The following is a 22740-nucleotide window of genomic DNA, read 5'->3' on the forward strand; positions in this document are numbered from 1 at the left end:
CATTTTCTAAGTCAGCCTTCTCCTTTTTATAATAATCTAAGACTGGATACTCAGACTCTTCTATATAACCCAGGCATGACCCCATTCTGTAAGTCTACCTTTATTAATAAAGCAGTGGTATTCCCAGCGTACATTGTATAATTAATACACACTTGGGATTTGTGTGCATTATGTTCCCCTCCGAGCACCCTCCGCACTCTCCATTACAAGCAGGGATGAGATCTCTTCTTTTCATGGCCAGGCTTTGATCTATTACAGATGAGACGCTTGTTATATTCATATCTGATTTTAGGGTAAAGTTTCTAATATGTCAGGACTGGTTTGTCCTTTAAAATACTGAATACAAAATCGATTTGAAGTCTTGTAATTCTCCATAAAGTTATCTTTTACATGGAGTGCCAAGTCCTGCTACAAGTATAGGCAAAGGATCAGTAATGGTACAAGGATAAGGTACATGTGTTCCTCTTATTGCCCTCCTTTCCTTCTTCCTCCCCTCTTCCCATTTGTCTTTACTTTTTTTAGCTGGGCGAAACACTGTTAGAATTTAATCTAATTTCTCTGAATCCACCAAAATTCTAACAGTGGGTGACCCTCCTGGCTCAACAGAAGTCAATTACTCAGTTAGCTTTTGGCACAGTGAAAATTGTCAAACAACCAGCACTTGCAGCCAACGAACTGCAGGCGCTGTCCAGATATTCTGACAGCCAGCACTGCCATAGCCTAGCCGGGAGGGATGCATTCATCCATGCCATTTATGTGAATTGAGGAATCTTTTAGATTTCTTGCATTCAGTCCCTGAGTCCAGGGACATTTTCAGGGGTATAGGATAATCTAATGGGGATAAGATGGGAGTCCAGGGACATTTTCAGGGATATAGAATAATATAATGGGGATAAGAGGGGAGTCCAGGGACATTTTCAGGGGTATAGGATAATATAATGGGGATAAGAGGGGAGTCCAGGGACATTTTCAGGGGTATAGGATAATCTAATGTGGGAAAAGAGGGAAGTCCAGGGACATTTTGACCAACCATAACTAACAGCAGGTGGTGCTTGTAACGGAACCGCTGACCCACACTGTACTTGTGGTCTTCTGTCAGTATACGGCTTCCTCGCAGTCATGAACATAGATATCAAATCCTAGCTGCCCCCATACAAAGCTAGCCAACAACTTGGCTTGTACAAGTTAAGGAACTTTCTTGGATAAGAACTATTTATTCGAACACAGGCACAAAGAGATATACACTGAGGGACAACCTCCCCTCCCGCTTAGCAGCCAATCCACATACACATATACATCCCATAATAGGTTGATCTTAAGACAGACAGAAACAATAGAACAATGGAATACTTAACAATAACACACCCCACCTCACTATCTAGCAAGAGTCTATGAGACACTGCTGCAATATTTTAGTAATCTGAAAAGTCAAACCGCTCATCTTCATATATTTCCTGAGGGACACTGATCAGAAATATTATTGTCCCAAGGGAAAGAGCCCCTCACCCTTTCAACACAAATCACACAGTCCGGTGTGGTTGTACAGTGAGTCTGGTTTGTGCAGACCCGACTGGGGTTCTTGGTCACCCTGTGCCCTTAATAGACACAGGGTGACTTACACATAGGAGGGGCTGAGGAAGCTGAAGAAGGAGTTTCCCTCTAAAGTAATCTGGGTTCCACAAGCCCCCCAGCCAAAGTGACTCCTGTCACAGTGATGTTACTTTCTGAGAGGAAGGTGAAAATGCTGTCACTGAGGCAGCGTGAAGTGAGAGCTGCTGCTGACCAGACCCCCCCCACTCCCACCAAGACTGAGAGGCAGCTGCGGCTGGTAACCCGGGGGGGGGGGGGGGGGCCGAGGAGGAGATTGTGAGAGGCAGCGGCTGCGGCAGGTGACCAGGGGACCAGGAGCGGCGTCAGGAGACCCAGGGATCAAGTGCGGGAGGAGACCAAGAGGTGACAGGTTGACCGGGGAGGCAGCGGGTAAGTGTAACTGCTGAGCAGAGTGGGAGGGTGACAGGCAAAGGCGGCAGGAGCAGTGAGAGGCAGGCTGACTGAGGGAGAAGGAAGCTGCTGACAAGCCCTGCAAGCGTCAGTTTACAGGGGCGGCTGAGCAGGAGCAGAGCGACACAAACTAATAGAAAAGATGGTGACAGTGACTATGAAGACTGATTGTGTGCAATGGGGATGCTGGCTGAGGAGGGTGTAGTGAGAGTGCCTGAGTATTTGCTGCCTACCTGTGTAGTGTTGAGTAGTGTTAAGTAAGTTCGAATAAGTACCATTCATATCTGTGCAACTTCAAGTCACAATGACTTCAAAGTCATCCCTGCACGACTTTGATGCGACTTGAGGTCCATAGACCTCAAGACTACACAGGCATTGCTTCAAGTCCAGTCAAAATCAAGGCAAAAAAAATTGTGGAAAAAAAATCACGCACCGTTCTGGTCGCACACACATGAAAGGGGCCTTAGGCTGACTGCTGTAAATACACATCCTGAATGCTCAAGGCGTTCATAAGAGTTTTGGCAATAAATGCTGATCCAGCTCACAGGCACCTCCAAACAGCTGCCCATCTCACCAACTTTTCCACAATGAATGCACAAGAATTTTTAACAGACCGATCCATGCAATGAGTCTAGGGAACAGGAGATACCACAAAGATGAATCCCAGTAGTAATAGCAATGTTTGAACACTTTGGCACTTTTACATTGATGCGTTTAGTCCTAAGACTTATAACTAAACATTTGGCATCCAAAGCATAAGATCATATGAGCTTTGCGTAGGCTTTATCCCACACAAGGGAACAGCAATTTAATATTCATAGTTTAACCTCTTCAGCCCCGGAAGGTTCCCCCCCCCCCCCTTTTCATGACCAGGCCACACAGCGCTACATTACTTTAACTGACAATTGAGCGTTTTTTCGACCGTACCCAACAAAATTGATGCCCTTTTTTACCCACAAATAGAGCTTTCTTCTGGTGATATTTGATCACCTCTGCAGCTTTTGGTTTTTGCGCTATAAACAAAAAAAAAAAACGATTTCTCCTTCGTTCATTGATGGACACAGTTCTCCAGGATTCTGGAACCATTGGGTTATACTGCCCCCTACAGGAGTAGGACACTAGGCAGAAAAAAAGAGCTTGACTACACCTATGGGCAGTCCCTGGTGGTATACTCCCCCTCTCTGCTATAGGTCCTACCTAGTTAGCAGTAAGTACCTAGTTCCCTGCTGGGATTTTTGGTCCTGGCAAATTTCTCCTTTTAAATGGCTTTTTTTTCTCCCGTTTTTTTCCTGTAAGATCTACAGTCAACTGCCGGACTAGGCGATGGGCTGGATAATCTTAATCCAGTGGTCACCCCAGTCTGTCCAGCGAGCGTGTGCAGACCAGAGCTCCGTGCTAGGTCGGCCGCGATAAAGCCCCACTGGACGGGGGCTGGCCTGTGAGTCAAACACCTCGTGAGGTAGCATATGTTCTGGTCTCGGCCTGAATCGCAGCGTTCCTCCTGGCCCACAGCCCCCCATCATTTCAATGGTGAGGAGGTTCTGTCTGGAGCTGTGCACACCTTGTTCCTGGTATGGTGGGGGGGGTTTTGGGGTGGACGCGGGACTCTCACTAGGATGGTCAGACCCTTGGGTTCCCTTCCTTCCCATCAGACCCCCCTGCACACTGGTGGTCCCTGTGGGTCATGAAGTCCTCCACCCCACCCCCCCCCCCATCTGGGGTAGTAGCGTGGTGGTCTGGGATGTGTCTGGGGCTGGGGTATGGTACTATATTGGTAGTGAGGGCGGAGGGGGTGCGCCACCTGCGACCGGGCTATTGGCTGGAGGGGGGATGGACTCTACCTGCTATGAGTGCCCTGTGCCCGGTTCCTCTATTCCCTCAGGTTGCATCTTGGGCTCCAGGGATCCCTCCTGGGTCCCTGGAAGCCTCGTAGAGCTGCATGTGGTGGCCATTTTGTTGTAGCCTGTATTGTTTCAATGGCCGGCGGTGCTATCCCTGGTGCAGCCGGTGCTTTTTCGGTAGGGTGGTGAGTCTGGTGGCCTCTCTCTGCTGCAGGATTGTGACGCTTTTTGTGGGGGTTCCCCTATTTGCTCATGGAGTCTTTGGGGCACGTTTCCCCACCTGACCCCCTCTGAGGCTATTGGGCCCTCCTTGTCCCAACTATCCATTGATGCATTGACAGCGGTCCTGGAGTCCTTTGTGTTCTTGTTGGAGGTGGCTTTTGGGCAGTGGGCTATCAAAAAGAGCCCCCCGCCCTCCCCTGCCTCATCTGTCTCCTCAAATCCTGAATCTGATTCAGCCACCGCGGACGTGGCCCACCTTGCGGGGTCTGTGGCCACCCTTCCTGAATTATCAGATAGTGAGGATGATTCCTCCACACCTGTGGCTGCACACGAGAAGGCGCTTATGAATGCACTGATTGTATCTGTGCGTGAAACTTTAAAAATGGCAGATGCACTTGAAGCTGCGGCCAAAGTGGCTGTCCCCTTTGGCACTCACAAGCCGTCTCATGCAGCAAAAGTGTTCCCTTATCCCTCCTATTTTGACAAATTTGTCCCAAAAAGAGTGGGAGCGTCCAAAACGTCCCTTTGTGGTTCTGAAACGCTTTGAGGTAAGGTACCCTTTTGAGGAGTCCCTCCTTAAAAAGTGGACTGTTCCACTGGTGGTGGACCCCCTGGTTTCCAGGTTGTATAAGGAAATCATGATTCCAGTTGAGGAATCGCTGACTTTTAAAGACCTGGCCGACAGAAAAGCGGAGGCTGTTGCCAGTTCAGGGCTTAGGCCAGTCTTCACTATTGCCTTGGTGTCGCAAACTATGACCGGATGGGCTAAACTTTTGCGCCCTGACCTAGAGGGTGAGCAGCCCCCCCTGCCTTTGCTGAACTGGCCGACCAGTTGGTCCAGGGTTTGCAGTGTAAATGTGATGCCTTTTTAGATGCGGCTTTCCTTATCTCCAGACTGTCCGTTCCAGCAGTGGTACTTAGGCGCGTATTGTGGCTTAAGTGTTGGTCTGTGGACCAAACCTCTAAAAAAAAAAAAAAAAAAGCTTTGACTGATTTACCCTTTCAGGGCGATCGCCTGTTTGGGGCTACTCTAGATGACATCATTAAGAATCTCACAGGGGAAAAGAGTACTTTTCTTCCGCAGGCTGGAAAAGGTAAGGAACCTCGTCACAGACGTTGCTGGCCTTTCTCGGCTCACAAGAAGTTTTTTCATCCTTCAGGGTCCACTGACAAGGGTTCAAAACCTTTAAAGTCCTCCTTGGGAGGTTCCAAGTGGCCCTTGCCTGGCAAGCCGAGAGCGGAATTCTCTAGACCCGTGGACAAGGCTCCTTTAGCATGAAGGTGCGCCCTTACCTGTGCCTGGGGTGGGAGGACGTCTGCGCTGGTTTCCGGGCCCGTGGACCTCCTGGGTACAGGACAAATGGGTCCACGAAGTGATGCACTACAAGATTGAGTTTCGTTCTTTCCCTCGGGAAAGATACTTTCCTTCTAATGTGTGTCTGTCCCCTGACCGATTGCAAGCTCTCTTTGGAGCGGTACAAGACCTGCTGCTTCAGGGTGTTATTGTCCCGGGTCCGGCCACAGAATGGTTTCAGGGTTTTTATATAAACCTGTTCACGGTCTCAAAGAAAGAGGGCAAGGTACGTCTGATTCTGGACCTCAAGGCCCTGAACTATTTTATGCAGGTGCAGAAGTTCAGAATGTAGTCCATTCGCACGGTAGTGGCATCCCTACATCGGGGATTTTCTTGCTTGTATCAACATCAAAGATGCTTACTTGCACATACCAATATGTGCCCAGCACCAGCGCTTCTTCCGTTTTGCTGTAGCAGATGTGCACTATCAGTTTGTGGCGTTACCCTTTGGTCTCGCCTCCACTCCTCGGGTCTTCATGAAAGTGTTGTCCCCGGTTCTGGCATTGCTACATCAGCTGGGAATTGCAGTACTGGGCTATCTGGACGCCCTCCTCTTGCAAGCGGAGTCCTCTGCTGCTCTGATGGATGACGTGGAGATTACTATACAGACTCTTAAGGGAAGTTCGGTTGGCTTCAGAATTACCGGAAGTCTGCTCTGATTCCATCCAGAAAATTGGATTATCTGGGTCTGATTCTGGATTCAGCTCTAGCCATAATGTTCCTTCCTCTGGACAAACTCCAGAAGTTTCATGCTGAGATTCATCTCCTGCTGTCCAGCAGATGGTCATCTCTCCAGACTTCCATGCGGGTGCTGGGCCTGATGGTATCTACCTTCGAGGCGGTTCCATTTGCACAGTTCCATACGGGGTCCCTGCAAAGGGAGATCTTGGTCAAATGGGACAAGTGTCCGAAGTCTCTGGACAATCTGATCCGGCTGAGCCGGGAAACCAAAGGGTCTCTGGTCTGGTGGCTTCGCTCTCTGGTTCTTCGACAGGGCAAATCTTTTCTCCCCTTTTATTGGATAGTGGTCACCACGGATGCCAGTCTGTCCGGATGGGGAGGTGTCCTGGGTCTGAGCTCTGCTCAGGATGTTTGGACACTGGAAGTGTCCAGACTCCCGATCATTGTCTTGGAACTCTGGGCAATCAGGCTGTGCCTGGATCACTGGACAGATCGACTCCGGAGGCTTCCAGTGCGGATTCAGTCAAACAGTGGCATTGCGGTGGCTTATGTCAATCACTTGGGTGGAAAAAAAAGTGTATTGGCAGCTCTGGAGATAACCTGGCATTCTCCGGTGGGCAGAACGCTTCGTTCCGGCCCTCTCCACCATACACATTCCAGGAGTGGAAAACTGGCAGGCGGACTATCTCAGTAGGCAGGCATTGGACCAAGGGGAGTGGTCCCTTCATCCAGACTTGTTTCATCAGATATGTCTCCGGTGGGGCACCCTGAGGTGGATCTGTAAGCGTCCTGACTCAACAGAAAGGTGCAGAGGTTTTTAGCAAGGTCTCGGGATCCTCTGGCGGACGCCACAGACCCTCTGGTGGCCCCGTGGGGCCAGTATTGTCTGATCTACGCTTTCCCTCCTCTCAAGCTTCTGCTGTGGTTCATATGCAGAATCGAGGGGATTCCGGTCATTCTGATGGCCCCGGACTGGACTCGCCGGTCTTGGTACACTGACCTGGTGATGCTTGGTGCAGACGTCCCTTGGAAACTGCCTCTCAGGGCGGATCTCTTGTCCCAAGGGTCAATCTTCCATTCTGCTTTACAGTCACTGGCTTTGACAGCTTGGCTGTTGAAAGCCAGGTGCTGAAGGATAGAGGTTTGCCTGGGTCGGTGTGTCGGACACTGCTGAAGGCTAGGAAGTCTACCTCTAGGAAGATCTACCATCGTACGTGGAAAGTGTATATTTCGTGGTGTGAGTCGATTAGTGTTCACCCTCGTTTTTTTTGGTGGCTCAGATTTTGACCTTCCTTCAACTGGGGGTTGAGCAAAAATTGGCCGAGTACCATCAAAGGCCAAGTGTCGGCCTTGGCGGTCTTCTTTCAGCGACCCCTGGCCACGCATTCCCTGGTGCCTACCTTTTATTCAAGGGGTTTGACATCTGACACCACCTGTGTGGTCTCCTCCACCGCCCTGCGATCTGAACTTGGTGCTTTCAGTTCTCCAGAAGCCTCCCTTTGAAAATATTCAGGAGATTCCCCTGCTTACACTGTCCCAGAAGATGGCTTTTTTGGTGGCTATCACCTCTGCTCACAAAACTGAGTACCTATAGCAGAGAGGGGGATGTATACCACCAGGGACTGCCCATATGCGTATTCAAGCTCTTTTTTCTGCGTAATGTCCTACTCCTGTAGGGGGCAGTATAACTCAATGGTTCCAGAATCCTGGTGAGCTGTGTCCATCAATGCACACAGAGAAATGGATCTTACGGTAAGTTACATAGTTAGTGAGGTTGAAAAAAGACATCAGTCCATCCAGTTCAACCTATGATGTGTGTGTGTGTGTGTTTGCTGTTAACCGTACATTGTATACCCCTGTATGTTGTGGTCTTTAAGGTGCCCATCTAATAGTTTTTTGAAACTATCGATGCTCCCTGCTGAAACGAGTGTTTGCGGAAAAGAATTCCACATCCTTACTTCTCTTACAGTGAAGAACCCCCTACGTATTTTAACGTTAAACCTTCTTTCCTCTAGTTTTAGTGAGTGGCCACGTGTCTTATTGTATTCCCTTTCTCTGAATAGTTAAATATCCCATTTTTTTTTCTTTATGCTATAAAACACATCCAATAGGAAAATGTAAAAAATCTAATTTCTTCATCAATTTAGGCCAATATGTATTCTGCCACATGTTTTTGGTTTAAAAAAAAAAAACAATGGGATATTTGTATGGATTTTTTTTTTTACTAGTAATGGCGGCAATCGGGGATTTTTAGCGAGACTGCGACATTGCGGCAGACAAATCGGACACTAACTGACACTTTTTTGGGACCAGCGACATTAATACACTGATCAGTGCTAAAAAGAATATGCACAGTCACTGCACTAATGACACTAGCAGGGAAGGGGTTAACATCAGGGGTGATCAAATGGTTAAATGTGCTCCTCCTAGGGAGTTCTTTCTAACTGGGGGCAGGGGGGTTTGCTTTAACTGGGGGAAGACAGAGATCTGTGTTCATGCTTACAGAAACACAAGATCTCTATCTTCCCCTCCCACAGAACGGCGGTCTGCCTTGTTTACATAGGCAGACCACCAATTCTGCCTCTCCTGAGAATGACCGCGGGGTGCCGGCGAACATCGGGTCCGCCGGACTTGCTGATTGGCTCCCGCTGTGTCCAGTCACAGTGGGAGTGGGTTGCTGGCGGTACGTGATACAGGTACGTGATTTTGTGCAGGAGAGCCCGCCCTGCCGCAATATATGTGCGTGGGGCTGTCCAGAAGAGGTTAACCATACAGGTCAGAAGGGACTCAAAAAGCCCTCCAATGGAATCCATATAACTTGAAAAAGGTACTTTACTCAATGTAACAAAGTGATTTGGCAAAGCTGTTTGATACGTGCTCTATGTGTTTGCCGAGCACAATTTAAAATGATGCGGAATGTAATCTTTTCATGTGTACTGTATATGTTTTACAGAGTGCGACTACCGATGGTGTCATCACAGAGATCCACAAGAAGATCGATATAGACATTGCTTCTCTAAAAACTCTCATGGAGTCCCATAAACTTGAAACCATTCGTTATTTAGCCGGTAAGATTGGTCTTCCCAATTAGTTCATTCTGGTTTTTTCATCGTCTCTAGGGGTTGAGATTGAAAGATTAAGAAGAAAAAGATCTTATTTACTAAGACCCCATTCACACTACCGCGACTTGTCAGCGGTCCTCACGCTCCCATAATATAGTACAGGAGCTGTTTTAATAGGAGCAACACAAGTCGCTCCGACTTAGAAAAAGTTTCCTGTACTACTTCGGGGCGACTTGGAGGCGACTTGCATTGACTTCCATTATGTGAAGTCCATGCAAGTCGCGCTGCACGCGACTTCACAGGTCGCCCCCGAAGTCGTGCACAAGTCGTGCCGCGGTAGTGTGAATGGAGTGTAAAGGCCCATTCAACATAAGTTAAAGCAGTACTTCACCTAAAAGGGGAAGTTCCGATTGTTTGCATCCCCCCCCCCCTCTTCCACTGCCACATTTGGCACTTTTTTGGAGGAGGGGGTACTTGGTTTTGAGGGCGCGGCAATCTGAGCCAGAAGTTCGCCCCCTCTCCTTTCCCCACAGTCTTCTGGGACACGTCACAGGTCCCAGAAGACTACAGCACCATTCACAAGGCGCAGCGTGGCAGTAAACTGGCTGTGAAGCCACATGGCTTTACTTCCTGTTTCCCTTTCTAGAGATTCCGGCACCTGAAGCTGATTGACACATCTGCTCGGGTGAGGACATCGCTTGATCCCTGGACAGGTAAGTGTCCTTACATTAAAAGTCAGCAGCTACAGTATTTGTAACTGGTAACTTTACATTTTTTGGGGGGAGCCTGGAGCTCCTCTTTAACTTACATTAACTTACTTTAACTTGATGATTTTAAAGCCCAACTCCAGGCAAAAATAGTTTCTCATTTTGGAAGGTGTGGGGAAGTCTTAAGAGCTCTCCCTTTTTTTTTAAGTGGTTTTATTGGTGTCTTTATGAATGAGATTTTCTCTTGTTTCCTTTCCAGAGTAGGGTCCTAGTGACAGGAAGTGTGATGGAATTTATCTCCAATAGGGAGAGACCGCAAAACATTTTTAGTAGACCCCGGAAGGGGCAGAACCCCAATTAGGTTTTATTGCTGGAAGTGTTTAAAGAAAAGAAATGAAAATCTGTTAGGTAAAAAAAAAGAAGTTTTTTTTCAAGTCTTAAAAAAAACAGAAATCAACACATTTTGGGGTTCCAATACCCACTTTCATCAGGACTTGGTAAAGATTAAAGCAAAGTGTTACGGACAGTGTAAAACTTCATACTGGGGGACACTCTTGTAAAACTTCATACTGGGGGACCCAAGAGTGATGTCAAACCAGTGACTGGAGCAGCTTTTGAAGCTGAATCCAGGAATGTAGCAAATTGTGCAGGCATCCTATACGTTAAATCCACCTCTGTCACTTATCTCTATTACTTTGTGTGTGACTGGTTTATTGTACTAAAAAACACACTACGCCTTTTGAGAGAGAAACACACATAGCAGCTATGTTCTCCCCTCTGCTGCCCATTCACAGAAGCCTTTGTATTTTTTGAATGAGTTCACATAATACAAAGGCTTCTGTCACTGGGCAGAAGGAGGGGAGGGGCAGGAATAGCCGTTCCAGAGACTTTGCTCTTGGAGGAACTGAAACCATAGTGAACATCATTGGAGCTCCAGTAGAGTATCAATAATCTGTCGGATGTGAAAAATAGAGAGTCTACAAGGTGGCAAGCTCCTCATTGGATTTAACTTATGGTATGACTGCAGTTTTTTTTACAAAGTAGCTGAATTCCTTTCCTTTTTTGATCTTTTCAGCTATCTGTAAAGGGGGTAATTCTTCCCAATGACCACAAGTGTAAGAAGCATTCTTCCCACTGACCATCACACTAATGTATAATGAGTTGTAGATATAGTCATATTTAGTAGGGGTTCCCTGAGACCAGAAAGTTATCTCAAATGTTCCTCTGTGTTGAAAAGGTTGAGTAAGGCTGATCTATGGTTTTGCAGGGGTCTCCAAACTATGGCCCTCCAGTTGTTTAGGAACTACAATTCTCATCATGCCTAGTCATGTCTGTGACAGACTTTTACAATGCTTCATGGGACGTTTAGTTCTGCAACAGCTGGAGGGCCAAAGTTTTCAGATCCCTGGTTTAGGGGGAATGGGAACCTGTGTATGGACATTGATGTGTTGTGAAATACTTTTGTAGCATTAATTATTTTAAGCTTATTTGTGTTGTTTTTCTTTTCTTTTTCAGCCTCTGTATTTACTTGCCTTGCCATAGCCCTGGGATGTTACAGATTGTGGAAATAGTAGAACAGACCACGTCTAAATGAACCTGTCACTTTGCAGTAGACCTATTACTGATAAGGGGAATGGATGGTTAAGGAAGACCTTATTATCCTTACGTTCAGTTAGAAAAGTTGTTAAAATGTTTAAGCCCCATCCCTGTCTATTCTGGCCTCTTCCCCAGCCTGTTGATTAGGTAAGCTTGTGGGATAGTTGGGACGGCTGGCTTTTGTGTTCATCTGAAAAATTGTTGGGGAGCAAGGAGCTGCAACAATAGACAGTTGAAGTGACCGATCCCCCATCAGCTTCTATCGGCAGCATCTGAAATCTAAATCTCCATCTCCTATAAGGAAACCCTACTTTAGTGGTCAGCACTCTAATACACAGGACTACTGAGGAGAAAAAGGGGCCTTTGGCTACAGGTGGACCCAACCTTCAAACCTAAACTCCTGGAAAACAGCTGAAATATACATATATTAATGGTTTACTGCTAAATGATTTGCAATACTGTGCTGCCAGTGCAATAATCCACAGCCCTACCCTGCCTTGCCTTGCCCTGCCCGTTGTTCTCCCTGGGGACTGTACAGCAGCAGAGTGATAGAGCCTGCCCAGGATTGGACAATTGGGTAGCAGAATCAGAACGATGAAGCTCTCACATCAGTACATCCTATGGGTAATAGACAGCAGCCAGCCATGCATGGTGGACCCTGACACTGGGGAGCTTGGTGAAATTTAACTCTACAAACACGTGCTCACATCTAATGCATTTCATGCCTATAGGGGGAGGGAGCAGGCATGCAGTAGTTCTGAGCTGGTTTTCGTTCAGAAAATAATTATCCATCAGGTGACTGCATCTCAGCTTATTGACTTCCCCACCTGGGTGACCAAGAAATGTGTTAACCAGGGATGTGGAAGAGCCTATAAATCTCAAAACGTTCCCCGATTTTAAATAATCAGCTGAGATCAACTCTGGGGGTCCATTCACACCAACTCGCACCAGTGTATGCTACGCAACTGGCCACCAGTGTATGCAACTCACAACCAGTGTATGCTACGCAACTCACAACCAGTGTATGCTACGCAACTCACAACCAGTGTATGCTACGCAACCCAAAACCAGTGTATGCTACGCAACTCGCACCAGTGTATGCTACGCAACTCGCACCAGTGTATGCTACGCAACTCACAACCAGTGTATGCTACGCAACTCACAACCAGTGTATGCTACGCAACTCGCACCAGTGTATGCTACGCAACTCACAACCAGTGTATGCTACGCAACTCACAACCAGTGTATGCTACGCAACTCACAACCAGTGTATGCTACGCAACTCACAACCAGTGTATGCTACGCAACTCACAACCAGTGTATGCTACGCAACTCACAACCAGTGTATGCTACGCAACTCACAACCAGTGTATGCTACGCAACTCGCACCAGTGTATGCTACGCAACTCGCACCAGTGTATGCTACGCAACTCGCACCAGTGTATGCTACGCATCTGGCCAGGAGTGTATGCTGGGCAACTGGCCAGGAGTGTATGCTGGGCAACTGGCCAGGAGTGTATGCTGGGCAACTGGCCAGGAGTGTATGCTGGGCAACTGGCCAGGAGTGTATGCTGGGCAACTGGCCACCACCAGTGTATGCTGGGCAACTGGCCACCACCAGTGTATGCTGGGCAACTGGCCACCACCAGTGTATGCTGGGCAACTGGCCACGAGTGTATGCTGGGCAACTGGCCACCACCAGTGTATGCTGGGCAACTGGCCAGGAGTGTATGCTGGGCAACTGGCCACGAGTGTATGCTGGGCAACTGGCCACGAGTGTATGCTGGGCAACTGGCCACGAGTGTATGCTGGGCAACTGGCCACCAGTGTATGCTACGCAACGCGCCATCAGTGTTTGTTACACATTAAACATGGCCATTGGTGTGCGCTGTAAAGGGGTGGTGCTATGTGTTTATTTTCTCTTTAACTTTAAGTCACAAATGTTGATATTTTGCAGTGCAGGGCGTCACAACACACTGCACAAAAATACATTCCTACTACTATTTTAAACGCACTCCAACACTGTGGGGTTGATTTAGTAAAACTGGAGAGTGCAAAATCTGGTGCAGCTCTGCATAGTAGCCAATCAGCTTCTAACTTCAGCTTGTTAAATTAGGCTTTGATAAAAAAAAAAAAAATTGGAAGCTGATTGGTTTCTATGCACAGCTGCACCAGATTTTAGTAATCAACACCAGTGTTGTTGGTGTGAACTAAAACAATAGGACATGAGGGAGATTGACCTTGTCTCTGTGTTGGGCAGTGATGCTCAATGCAGCCAAAAGCATATGGTGTGACTGGGCCCTAATGTATATAGGCAACTCTAGATGGAATGCCCTGTGCAAGGCCGTAGAGCCTGATTTAAAAAGTACCTTTGCCAGCTAGTTGTAAAAAAAATGTATTTAAGTATCCATTACTGGATTTGTGTTCTTCAATTTTGAAGATTAGCTCTTTTTTTGTTGAGAAAACAACATTCCCTTTCTAGGTGATCTCTGTACATTGCAGGGATTTTAACAAACTTTGTTGCAGAGCCTTACCTTTTGTTATTCTGCAGAAATAACGGTTTGTTTGTGTCATGTTAAGAGTGAATTCGTATGGGAGTGACTTTATAATTATCAACCAGCTGCTGCACCTGCAGGGTTTTAATATGGAAAGTAGCAGGGTCTGCATCCCTTTAGATGTGATTTACCTTTGTGAGTATCTCACCAAAATGACATTCGTGTTGCAAGGAATGCTTAAATTCTGACTTGTATGTTAGTGCAGACTTATGGGAAAATCAGTAAGCCAATCACACAAGCGGGAAATTAAATACAGTGGGGAAAATAATTTTTTGATCCACTGCAGATTTTGTAGGTTTGCCAACTTACAAAGAAATTAGGGGCTATCATTTTTATCATAGGTGTATTTTAAATAATATAGAGAGAATATCAACCAAAAATCCAGAAAAAATACATGATACAAAAGCTATAAATTGAGTTGTTCAGTGAGTGAAATGGGTATTTGATCCCCAAGCAAAACATGACTTAAGCCTAGTACACACGCGTCGCAAATCGGCAGGGAATATTCGTCCGACGACCGATCCGCCGATTTTCGGCTTGTTAGTATGATGCTACCGACAACCGACTCCGACTTTTCGGCCGAAAAAAATCTGGTGTGCAGACTATAAAATTTTTGTCCGCCGTCAAAACACGGCCGATTTTAGTGCAGTCAGTACAGATTTCGACAGGGAAACATCTTATGAGCAAGTCTGGGTGAGGAAACTCTGTTGGGAAGCACAGAGGTAAGATGCTTCTTGAATTGGTAACCAGGTTTGCAGACATCTCAGGAGGGATTTTGGTCCATTCTTCTTTACAGATCTTCCTTAAAATCTTAAAGTTTCTTGACTGTCTCTTGTCAACTCAAAGTTTCAGCTCCTTCCATAAATTTTCTATAGGATTAAGGTCTGGAGACTGGCTAGGCCACTCTATGGCCTTAATGTGCTTCTTCTTGAGCCATTCCTTTGTTGCCTTGGCGGTATGCTTTGGGTCATTGTCATGCTGGAAGACCCATCCACAACCCATCTTCAGTGTTATGGCTGAGGAAAGAAAGTTATCATCCATGATTTTACAATACATGGCCCTGTCTATTGGCCCCAAAGCATAATGTTTCCACCTCCGTGCTTGACTGTGGGGATGATGTTCTTAGGGTCATAGTCAGCATTTTTCTTCCTCCAAACACAGCGAGTCAAGTTAGAGCTCATTTTGGTCTCATCTTACTACAGCATTTTTTTCCCAATCCTTCTCTGAATCATTTAGATGTTCATTGGAAAACTTCAGAAGGGCCTATACATGTACCTTCTTAAGGAGGGGGACCTTGCGGGTGCTGCAGGATTTCAGTCCATGGCAGCATGTTGTGTTACCAATGGTTTGTTTGGTGACTGTGGTCCCAACTGCCTGGAGATCATTCACAAGCTCCTCCCGTGTAGTTCTGGGCTGTGATCCCTCAATTTTCTCATAATCATCCTTACCCCATGAGGCAAAATCTCATAGACCGAGGGCAATTGATGGTTATTTTGTATTTCTTCCATTTGTGAATAATCGCTCCAACAGTTGTCTCCTTCTCGCCAAGCTTCTTGCGGATGGTCTTGTAGCCCGTTCCAGCCTTGTGCAGGTCTACAGTCTTGTCCGTGATGTCCTTTGACAGCTCTTTGGTCATGCCCATTGTGGTGAGGTTTGAATGGAAGCAAGAGATTCTGTGGACAGGGGACTTTTATACACATAACGAGTTGTCGTCGTTAGGAGCACCTTCCTAAATTGACAGGACTAATCTGTGTACCACATGAGCACATACTGTAGCCAGTTTGTGGGAGCCAGAATTATTGTTGGTTAGTAGGAGATCAATTACTTATTTTACTCACTGAACTGCAACTCAATTTATAACATTTGTATCGTGTGTTTTTTTTTTTTTTCTTCTGGATTTTTGGTTGATATTCTATCTCTGTTAATAAAAATACACCTATGATAAAAAATTATAGACTCTTCATTTCATTGTAAGTGGGCAAATTTACAAAATCTGCAGGGGATCAAATAAGTATTTTCCCCACTGAATCTAGGGGCCGTTCTGTAGACCATCAGTGTACAGAACGCCTACAGGAAGACATATTGCATACCCTATATTAATTATTTTAATTTGCTATTTTTTTCCCAGGAAAGTGGAGTTACAATTTAATTATGATCAGGCAGAGCCCAGATCTGAGGAGTAAGGGCTGTTTCACACTGCTGCGCCATCGTTTGGTCGCAGCTTTCATGCGGGTTACCTGCGTTTCCCCTTAGACATTATAATATTCCCTCCTTTTTTTTGGCACGTTTTCTGAAAGTGCACCAAAATTCCTGCATCCTGCGTCTTTGGTGTGCTTTCAGAAAACGCACCAAAATCACAGGGCATAATAGAAAGTCTATAGGAAACTGGCGGTTACCATGCGAAAACGGCAGTGCACCACGCTGTGACCAAACCACAGGCAACAGTGTGAAACCTCTAAGATCATTCAGGACTGAAAAAGATCCCTTCCTTCCACTTCTGTGACATCAGGACTACAAACACTGGAGCAAATAAAATAAAATAAAAATATTGCCCATGGCAGCCAATCCGATTTTATTTTTTATTGCATATTATGCACTTTGAACAAAAAATGTGTTTCCTACTAACTCTGTTTTTAGTCCATTTTCTTCTGCTACAAAGTGACAGGTTCTCTTTAAAGGAATGTATTCTACAAGTGCTACATTCTCATAAATGGCAGCTGTTAATGTCAGTCATTCTGGCGGTGCTGCGTTTGCACAGTTCCTTATTGTCTCAGTCCATGGATATCGGTAAGCCAGAAGTCTGAACGCACAATGTTGTGTCTTTTGATTGCTATGACTCCATGCTGATTGGTTGTCTGTCACACGCCGTGACACTGCTCTGCAGCTGATCAGAGAAGCAATAGAATGTATAGTTGCATGTTCATACCCGCTATGAAGTGCCTTTCTGTGTGTTTGTAAGTTGGATCATATTGCTATTTTATATTCTATTAAACTCATTGAATGTTGCCTTTGTGTGAGTCTCTGTTGTGTCATGTCTTTTTCCATATGGCTGAAACCAAGAAAATGATAATGAGCTATGTGCTAGACTGGTGACCTCCAAACTGCGGCCCTTTGCTTGTTCTTATCTGGCCCTTGGGCACTATTCCACTCACTGATAGCAATGATGGGGCACTATACCTCCCACTGACACCAATTATGGGGCACTATACCTCCCACTGACACCAATGATGGAGCACTATTCCACCCACTGATAGCAATGATGGAGCACTATTCCTCCCACTGACACCAATGATGGAGCACTATTGATCTTTTATTGAAAAGAATCAAGCAACATATTTTATACAAAAGTAAAAAACAGAACTATAGTACAATATTCCAACAAAAAAAAAAAAAAAAAAAAAAAAGCACTATTCCTCCCACTGACACCAATGATGGAGCACTATTCCTCCCACTGGCACCAATGATGGAGCACTATTCCTCCCACTGGCACCAATGATGGGACACTATTCCTCCCACTGACACCAATGATGGGACACTATTCCTCCCACTGACACCAATGATGGGGCACTATTCCTCCCACTGACACCAATGATGGGGCACTATTCCTCCCACTGACACCAATGATGGGGCACTATTCCTCCCACTGACACCAATGATGGGGCATATTCCTCCCACTGACACCAATTATGGGGCACTATTCCTTCCACTGACACCAATGATGGAGCCTATTCCACCCACTGATAGCAATGATGGAGCACTATTGATCTTTTATTGAAAAGAATCAAGCAACATATTTTATACAAAAGTAAAAAACATAACTATAGTACAATATTCCAACAGAAAACAAAGGAATACACATCCATGTGCAGAATATATACAATATATACATAATCCACTTCCAACATTTTTAGAAAACTATTTACATAAAGCAGCAGAGAGGGCCTAAGAGGCACAACCCATCACCTATGTATGCAGCCATTTATCAAAAACTGAGCATTAAGAAAAAATCTAGGGTGATAAGAGACAGAAAGCCACACCCAGGACAGAGACTCCTGGCAGTCAGGGAGGCTTGAAACCCCTCCACGCCTTCAACCAAGCCCTCTGACCCCACTTGTCTCTCTCAAGCGCCCGAATCTTCCCCACCTCATGCAGAATGTCACACACCACCACCTGAACAGGAAGGATTTTACGCCGAAGGGTGACCTGACACCGTGCGTTCCAGGTGTAATAACGGACTACTAAGCTAACTAAAAAAAGTGTATCCAAACAAAAGCCCCCACCAGTATTGAATGCTCCATACACCCACTCAGCATAACCCAGCCTGGAGAGGAAAGGAACACCGAGGGCCCGCCCCACCTGTTTGTATACCTCTATGTTAAAAGGGCAACGAAGCAGAAAATGGTCCATAGTCTCCTCCTCACCTGAACATTCCTCCCGAGGACAACCACGATCCATCCCACTGCGGAATTTCAAATTGCCCCGAACATAGAGCCTCCCATGGAAGCACAACCAGGCCAGATCCCTGAATTTAAGGGGGACTCTAGCCAAATTAATCAATCTTAACCCTTCCCTCAAAATTGGGCCTGGGCAATCCCTTAAGGCCAGTGGGTCATGAAAGACTTCGCTCAAGACTCGGCTCATAAGGACTTTCCTCGGAGCAGATCTGAGATCTTCAGCCGACAGTCGCCACTGCCGCAGCAACTTCAGACACGGAGCGACATAGGCTGGGAGCTGACCACGATGACCCCTGAGATTCTTCACTTGGCCACCTTCTTCCCAAAGTCGCAGAAAAGGCCTAAACCAAGATCTAAACATGCCTGCCCATCCAGGAGGTTCCACTGCAAGCATACTACCAATGTTAAACTTAAGAAATAGCAGTGAAAAGAAAAGAACGGGGTTGACCATACCTAAGCCACCCTCCCTCCTGGATAGATAGGTGACATTCCTCTTGATGGGGTTCAGTCTGTTCCCCCATAGCATCTGGAAGAACACACTATAGATCCTAGCATAGAGAGACACTGGCAAGATGCAGACAGGGCTGACATACAAGAAGATCGGTATCAGGTAAGTCTTAATCAGATCAACCCTTTCCCTCAGAGATAACTTCCATCTCTTCCAGCTGACCACCTTAGTATTGGCAACTTCCAGCCTGCCTTCCCAGTTTTTAAGGCCATAATCGCCAGGTCCGAATTCAATGCCTAATATCTTAATTTTTTCCTGGGGCACTGGAAAGGTGTCCGGGAGATCAAACCCCTCACCTTCCTTTCCCATCCAAAAAACTTCACTCTTTTCCTGATTGATCTTGGAGCCTGATGCTTCAGAGTACCGTGATGTCAGAGAGACCACCTCCTCTGCTTCATCTGTCCCAGTGACAATCACTGACACATCATCCGCATAGGCAACAACCCTCAAAGGCGGCTCACCCGGGATTCCCACTGGTACCCCACACAACATGCTGCTCTCTAGCCTCCTGATGAAGGGGTCGATTGCAAACACATAGAGCAGGGGACTCAGGGGACAACCCTGGCGCACCCCAGAACCAACCTCAAAGGACTGTCCAACCCAACCATTAACAAGAGGGAAGCTTTCTGCCCCCTTATACAAGACTTTTAACCAATCGACAAAACCACCTGGCAGACCGTACTTACTAAAGAGCAACCACAGGTACTCATGGTTGACACGATCGAAAGCCTTTGCCTGATCCAATGCCAGTAAATACTTTCCCCAGCCTGCAGCCCTGCACTGCTCCAAGGCCTCCCGGACAGCTAAAACCGCTGTGAAGGTGCTCCTACCCTGGATCGAACAGTGCTGATGGCGAGAAAGCAAAGACTCTGCTACTGCCGATAGGCGCCAGAAAAGTATCTTCGCCAGCACCTTTCTATCGACATTGAGAAGGCTGATGGGGCGCCAATTCTCAATCATCGAAGGATCTTTACCTTTTGAAAGAAGAATCACAGCTGAGTGTCTCATGGAAGGGGGAAGCACCCCCTCAGCAAGACAACTGTTAAAAATCTCTACCAAATGTGGGGCCAGAATAGACTTAAAGGCTTTGTAAAACTCAGCCGTCAGACCATCCGGTCCAGGTGACTTCTTGATGGCAAGCTGTTCAATTGCCCTCGTCACCTCTTCAACTGTGATCTCTTCTGTCAAATTCATCAAAGGGACATCTCCACCATTTAGACCTGGAGTAGAGTCCAAAAAGCTTTCCATCTTGTCTCGGTCAAGCTCTTTCCTCCCAAGAAGTTCAGCATAAAAAGACCTCACGACCTCCAGGATCCCTGACCTGGACTTTGTCAAGGAACCTGTACTATCCTTAAGGCCAACGACCATCTTAACAGCTACACCCTGTTTGCAGTTCTGGTAAGGGTCAGGCGAGTGGTATTTCCCATAGTCCCGCTCCAGAACCAAAGAGGTATGCCGATCATATTGACACTTCCTGAGGAGGATTTTCACTTCAGAGATTGCCCCAGGATCTCCTCCTCTCGAGACAAGAATATCCAGCTTCCTCCGCAAACGTTGGTAGGTCATGTATCTATTAAACTGTTTTTTATTGGCTAGGCCCCTGAAGAATCCAGCAATCCTCTTTTTGGTCAGCTCCCACCACTCAGCCTTGCTGCTACAAAAGTCCAGGATGGTCACCTGTGCCTGAAAGAATTCCTCAAAGGATTGTCTAATATGTTCTTCCTCAAGGAGAGTCGAATTCAATCTCCAGATGCCTTTGCCCCTCTGAGGGAAGTCTGAAGCATTCAAGACCACAGATAGCATACAGTGATCAGAGAACTCCACTGCCTGCACCACTGGGGGTGAGAAAGCAGAGGCCTCCTTCAAAAAAAACCTATCTATCCTACTCTGACTATTACCTCGATGAAAGGTGAACCCTGTGTCATCCGGAAGGTGCTTAATGTGCACATCCACAAGACCAGCATCCCTAACCATACTATTTAAAAAAACGCTATCATATCCCAGCCTGTCATTGAAGTCCTTCCTGTCCTTGGGCCTAGTCACAGTATTAAAGTCACCTCCAAAAACCACTTGCCGGGATGTAAAAAGAAATGGCTTGATCCTTGTAAAAAGGCATTTCCTGTCCCACTTTGTGTGCGGCCCATAAATATTAATTAGGCGCAGGTCCTGCCCTCCCACAAGGACGTCTAAGACCATACATCTCCCAATCTCCACCTCAATAACCCGCCGGACAGTTACCATGCCGGTTTTAAACAACACCGCCACCCCGCTGTAAGGCTCGGCCGCAAGAGACCAGTAAGATGGACCATACCTCCACTCTCTCTTGGCCATATGAATATCTGCCAAGGAGGTGAGCCTAGTCTCCTGCAAAAATAAAATTTCAGCATCTAATTGGCTGAACAAAAAGAAGGCCATAGAACGAGCTCTTACCGACTTAATGCTGGCAACATTTATTGTCACCACTTTTAACGGAGGGGGAACCGCCATTTGGGTTATTGGGTGGATTGCTTCTTAGCTCCCCTCTGCTGCTCATCACCAGAAGCCTCTCTCTTTCTTGAGGCCTCCTCCAATTCCATTTCTGAATCAGAATTTTGCTCAGAAGAAGCTCCAGATGTGGAGATATCCCATGCAGAAGCCCTAGAACGGTTGGGGACAGACACTGGGGCATCCTGTCCCTGTTCCGTCCTCACCGCCTGTCTCTTCCGCCTCACAACCTTCCTTCTCTCCTCCAGGTACTGCAGGTCAGATTCAGAGATGTTATCTCTTGTTTTCTTCTTTTTTGAAGTCTTCACAGAAGACTTCTTTACAGAGGAAACCGCAGCACCCTTTTTGGTACCCTCTACCACTCCTGGTGGGGGGGGACCTTCCCTTAAGTCAGACCTAGGAGGGGATGACTCATGGGGCAAGACTGACTCGGGGGGGACAGACTTAGAAGGTTCTGACACAAGAGGAGCCGGTACAGTAGGCTGGGGGGACACAGAGACAGTCACAGAAGGAATACCTACAGACACAGGAGGGTTGGCCACAGAAACTGGGGAGGGATCCTGAACAGGACCTGGGGGGTCAGTCACCGCTGAGGAGGATGGTACACCAGGGGCCTCATCCTCCATCCCGTCCAGCCTCAACAGTTCATCTACTACCTCCTTCTCCATGTTGTGCCAGGCCTCCGGACATCGGCTGTAGGGGTGGCCAAGGCGCAGGCACAGGTTGCACCTTATCGCCTGGGTACAGTCCCTGGCCACATGACCCTGTCCCCGACATACTGAACATATTAAGGCTGAACAGGAGGAGCTAAAATGCCCCTTTTCTCCACAGCGGTGACATAGCTTTGGCTGACCAGGATAAAAAATAGTCATCCTATCCCTCCCTATGAAAGCCGAGGAGGGCAGGTGACGGACAACATTCCCATCCCTGGCCAACCTAACCGTTACTGACCAACCCCCGGTCCAGATGTCACGTTCATCAAGGATTTTTTCTAGCCTTGTCAAAACCTCACCATAGTTCCTTAACCAGACCTCTAGGTCCCGAGCAGGAACACTCTCATTATTGAGGATGATGGTTATTTTTTTAACCGTTGATCTCTGCGAAACAGCAACTGGTGCCAGATCTTCCCATTCGGGTCTTGACCTGCACCGAGCTTCATATCGTTCCCAGAACAGGTCAAGACCCTCCGGCCTGGTGAAGCTGATTGTGTACTCCCGGCTCCCAGCTACATGTATTAGGGCATAAAGGTCATTCGCCCCAAAGCCCATCTCCAAA

General features: G+C 46.9%; 2 protein-coding genes across 2 annotated transcripts in view; one reads left to right on the forward strand and one right to left on the reverse strand.

Annotated features, from left to right (window-relative positions):
* CCDC90B (coiled-coil domain containing 90B) overlaps window positions 1–11745 on the forward strand; it is a 91205-nt gene extending 79460 nt beyond the window's left edge. The window contains exons 8-9 of the mRNA XM_082244464.1: window positions 9053–9167; window positions 11384–11745. Of these exons, the coding sequence (XP_082100590.1) occupies window positions 9053–9167; window positions 11384–11439 (171 nt within the window). The 3' untranslated portion in view covers window positions 11440–11745. The remainder of the gene's footprint in view (window positions 1–9052; window positions 9168–11383) is intronic.
* An 86-nt stretch (window positions 11746–11831) lies between these two features.
* Window positions 11832–21396, reverse strand: LOC309546753 (uncharacterized protein; the record flags this gene model as incomplete). Its single annotated transcript, XM_082246444.1, has 2 exons — window positions 11832–11875; window positions 20787–21396. 2 exons carry the CDS (start codon window positions 21394–21396, stop codon window positions 11832–11834), a joined length of 654 nt encoding a protein of 217 aa, XP_082102570.1.
* Window positions 21397–22740: the final 1344 nt, after the last annotated feature.

The sequence above is a fragment of the Pelophylax lessonae genome (genome assembly GCF_965119305.1).
Source record: "Pelophylax lessonae genome assembly, chromosome: 2".
NCBI classification, from domain to species: Eukaryota; Metazoa; Chordata; class Amphibia; order Anura; family Ranidae; genus Pelophylax; species Pelophylax lessonae.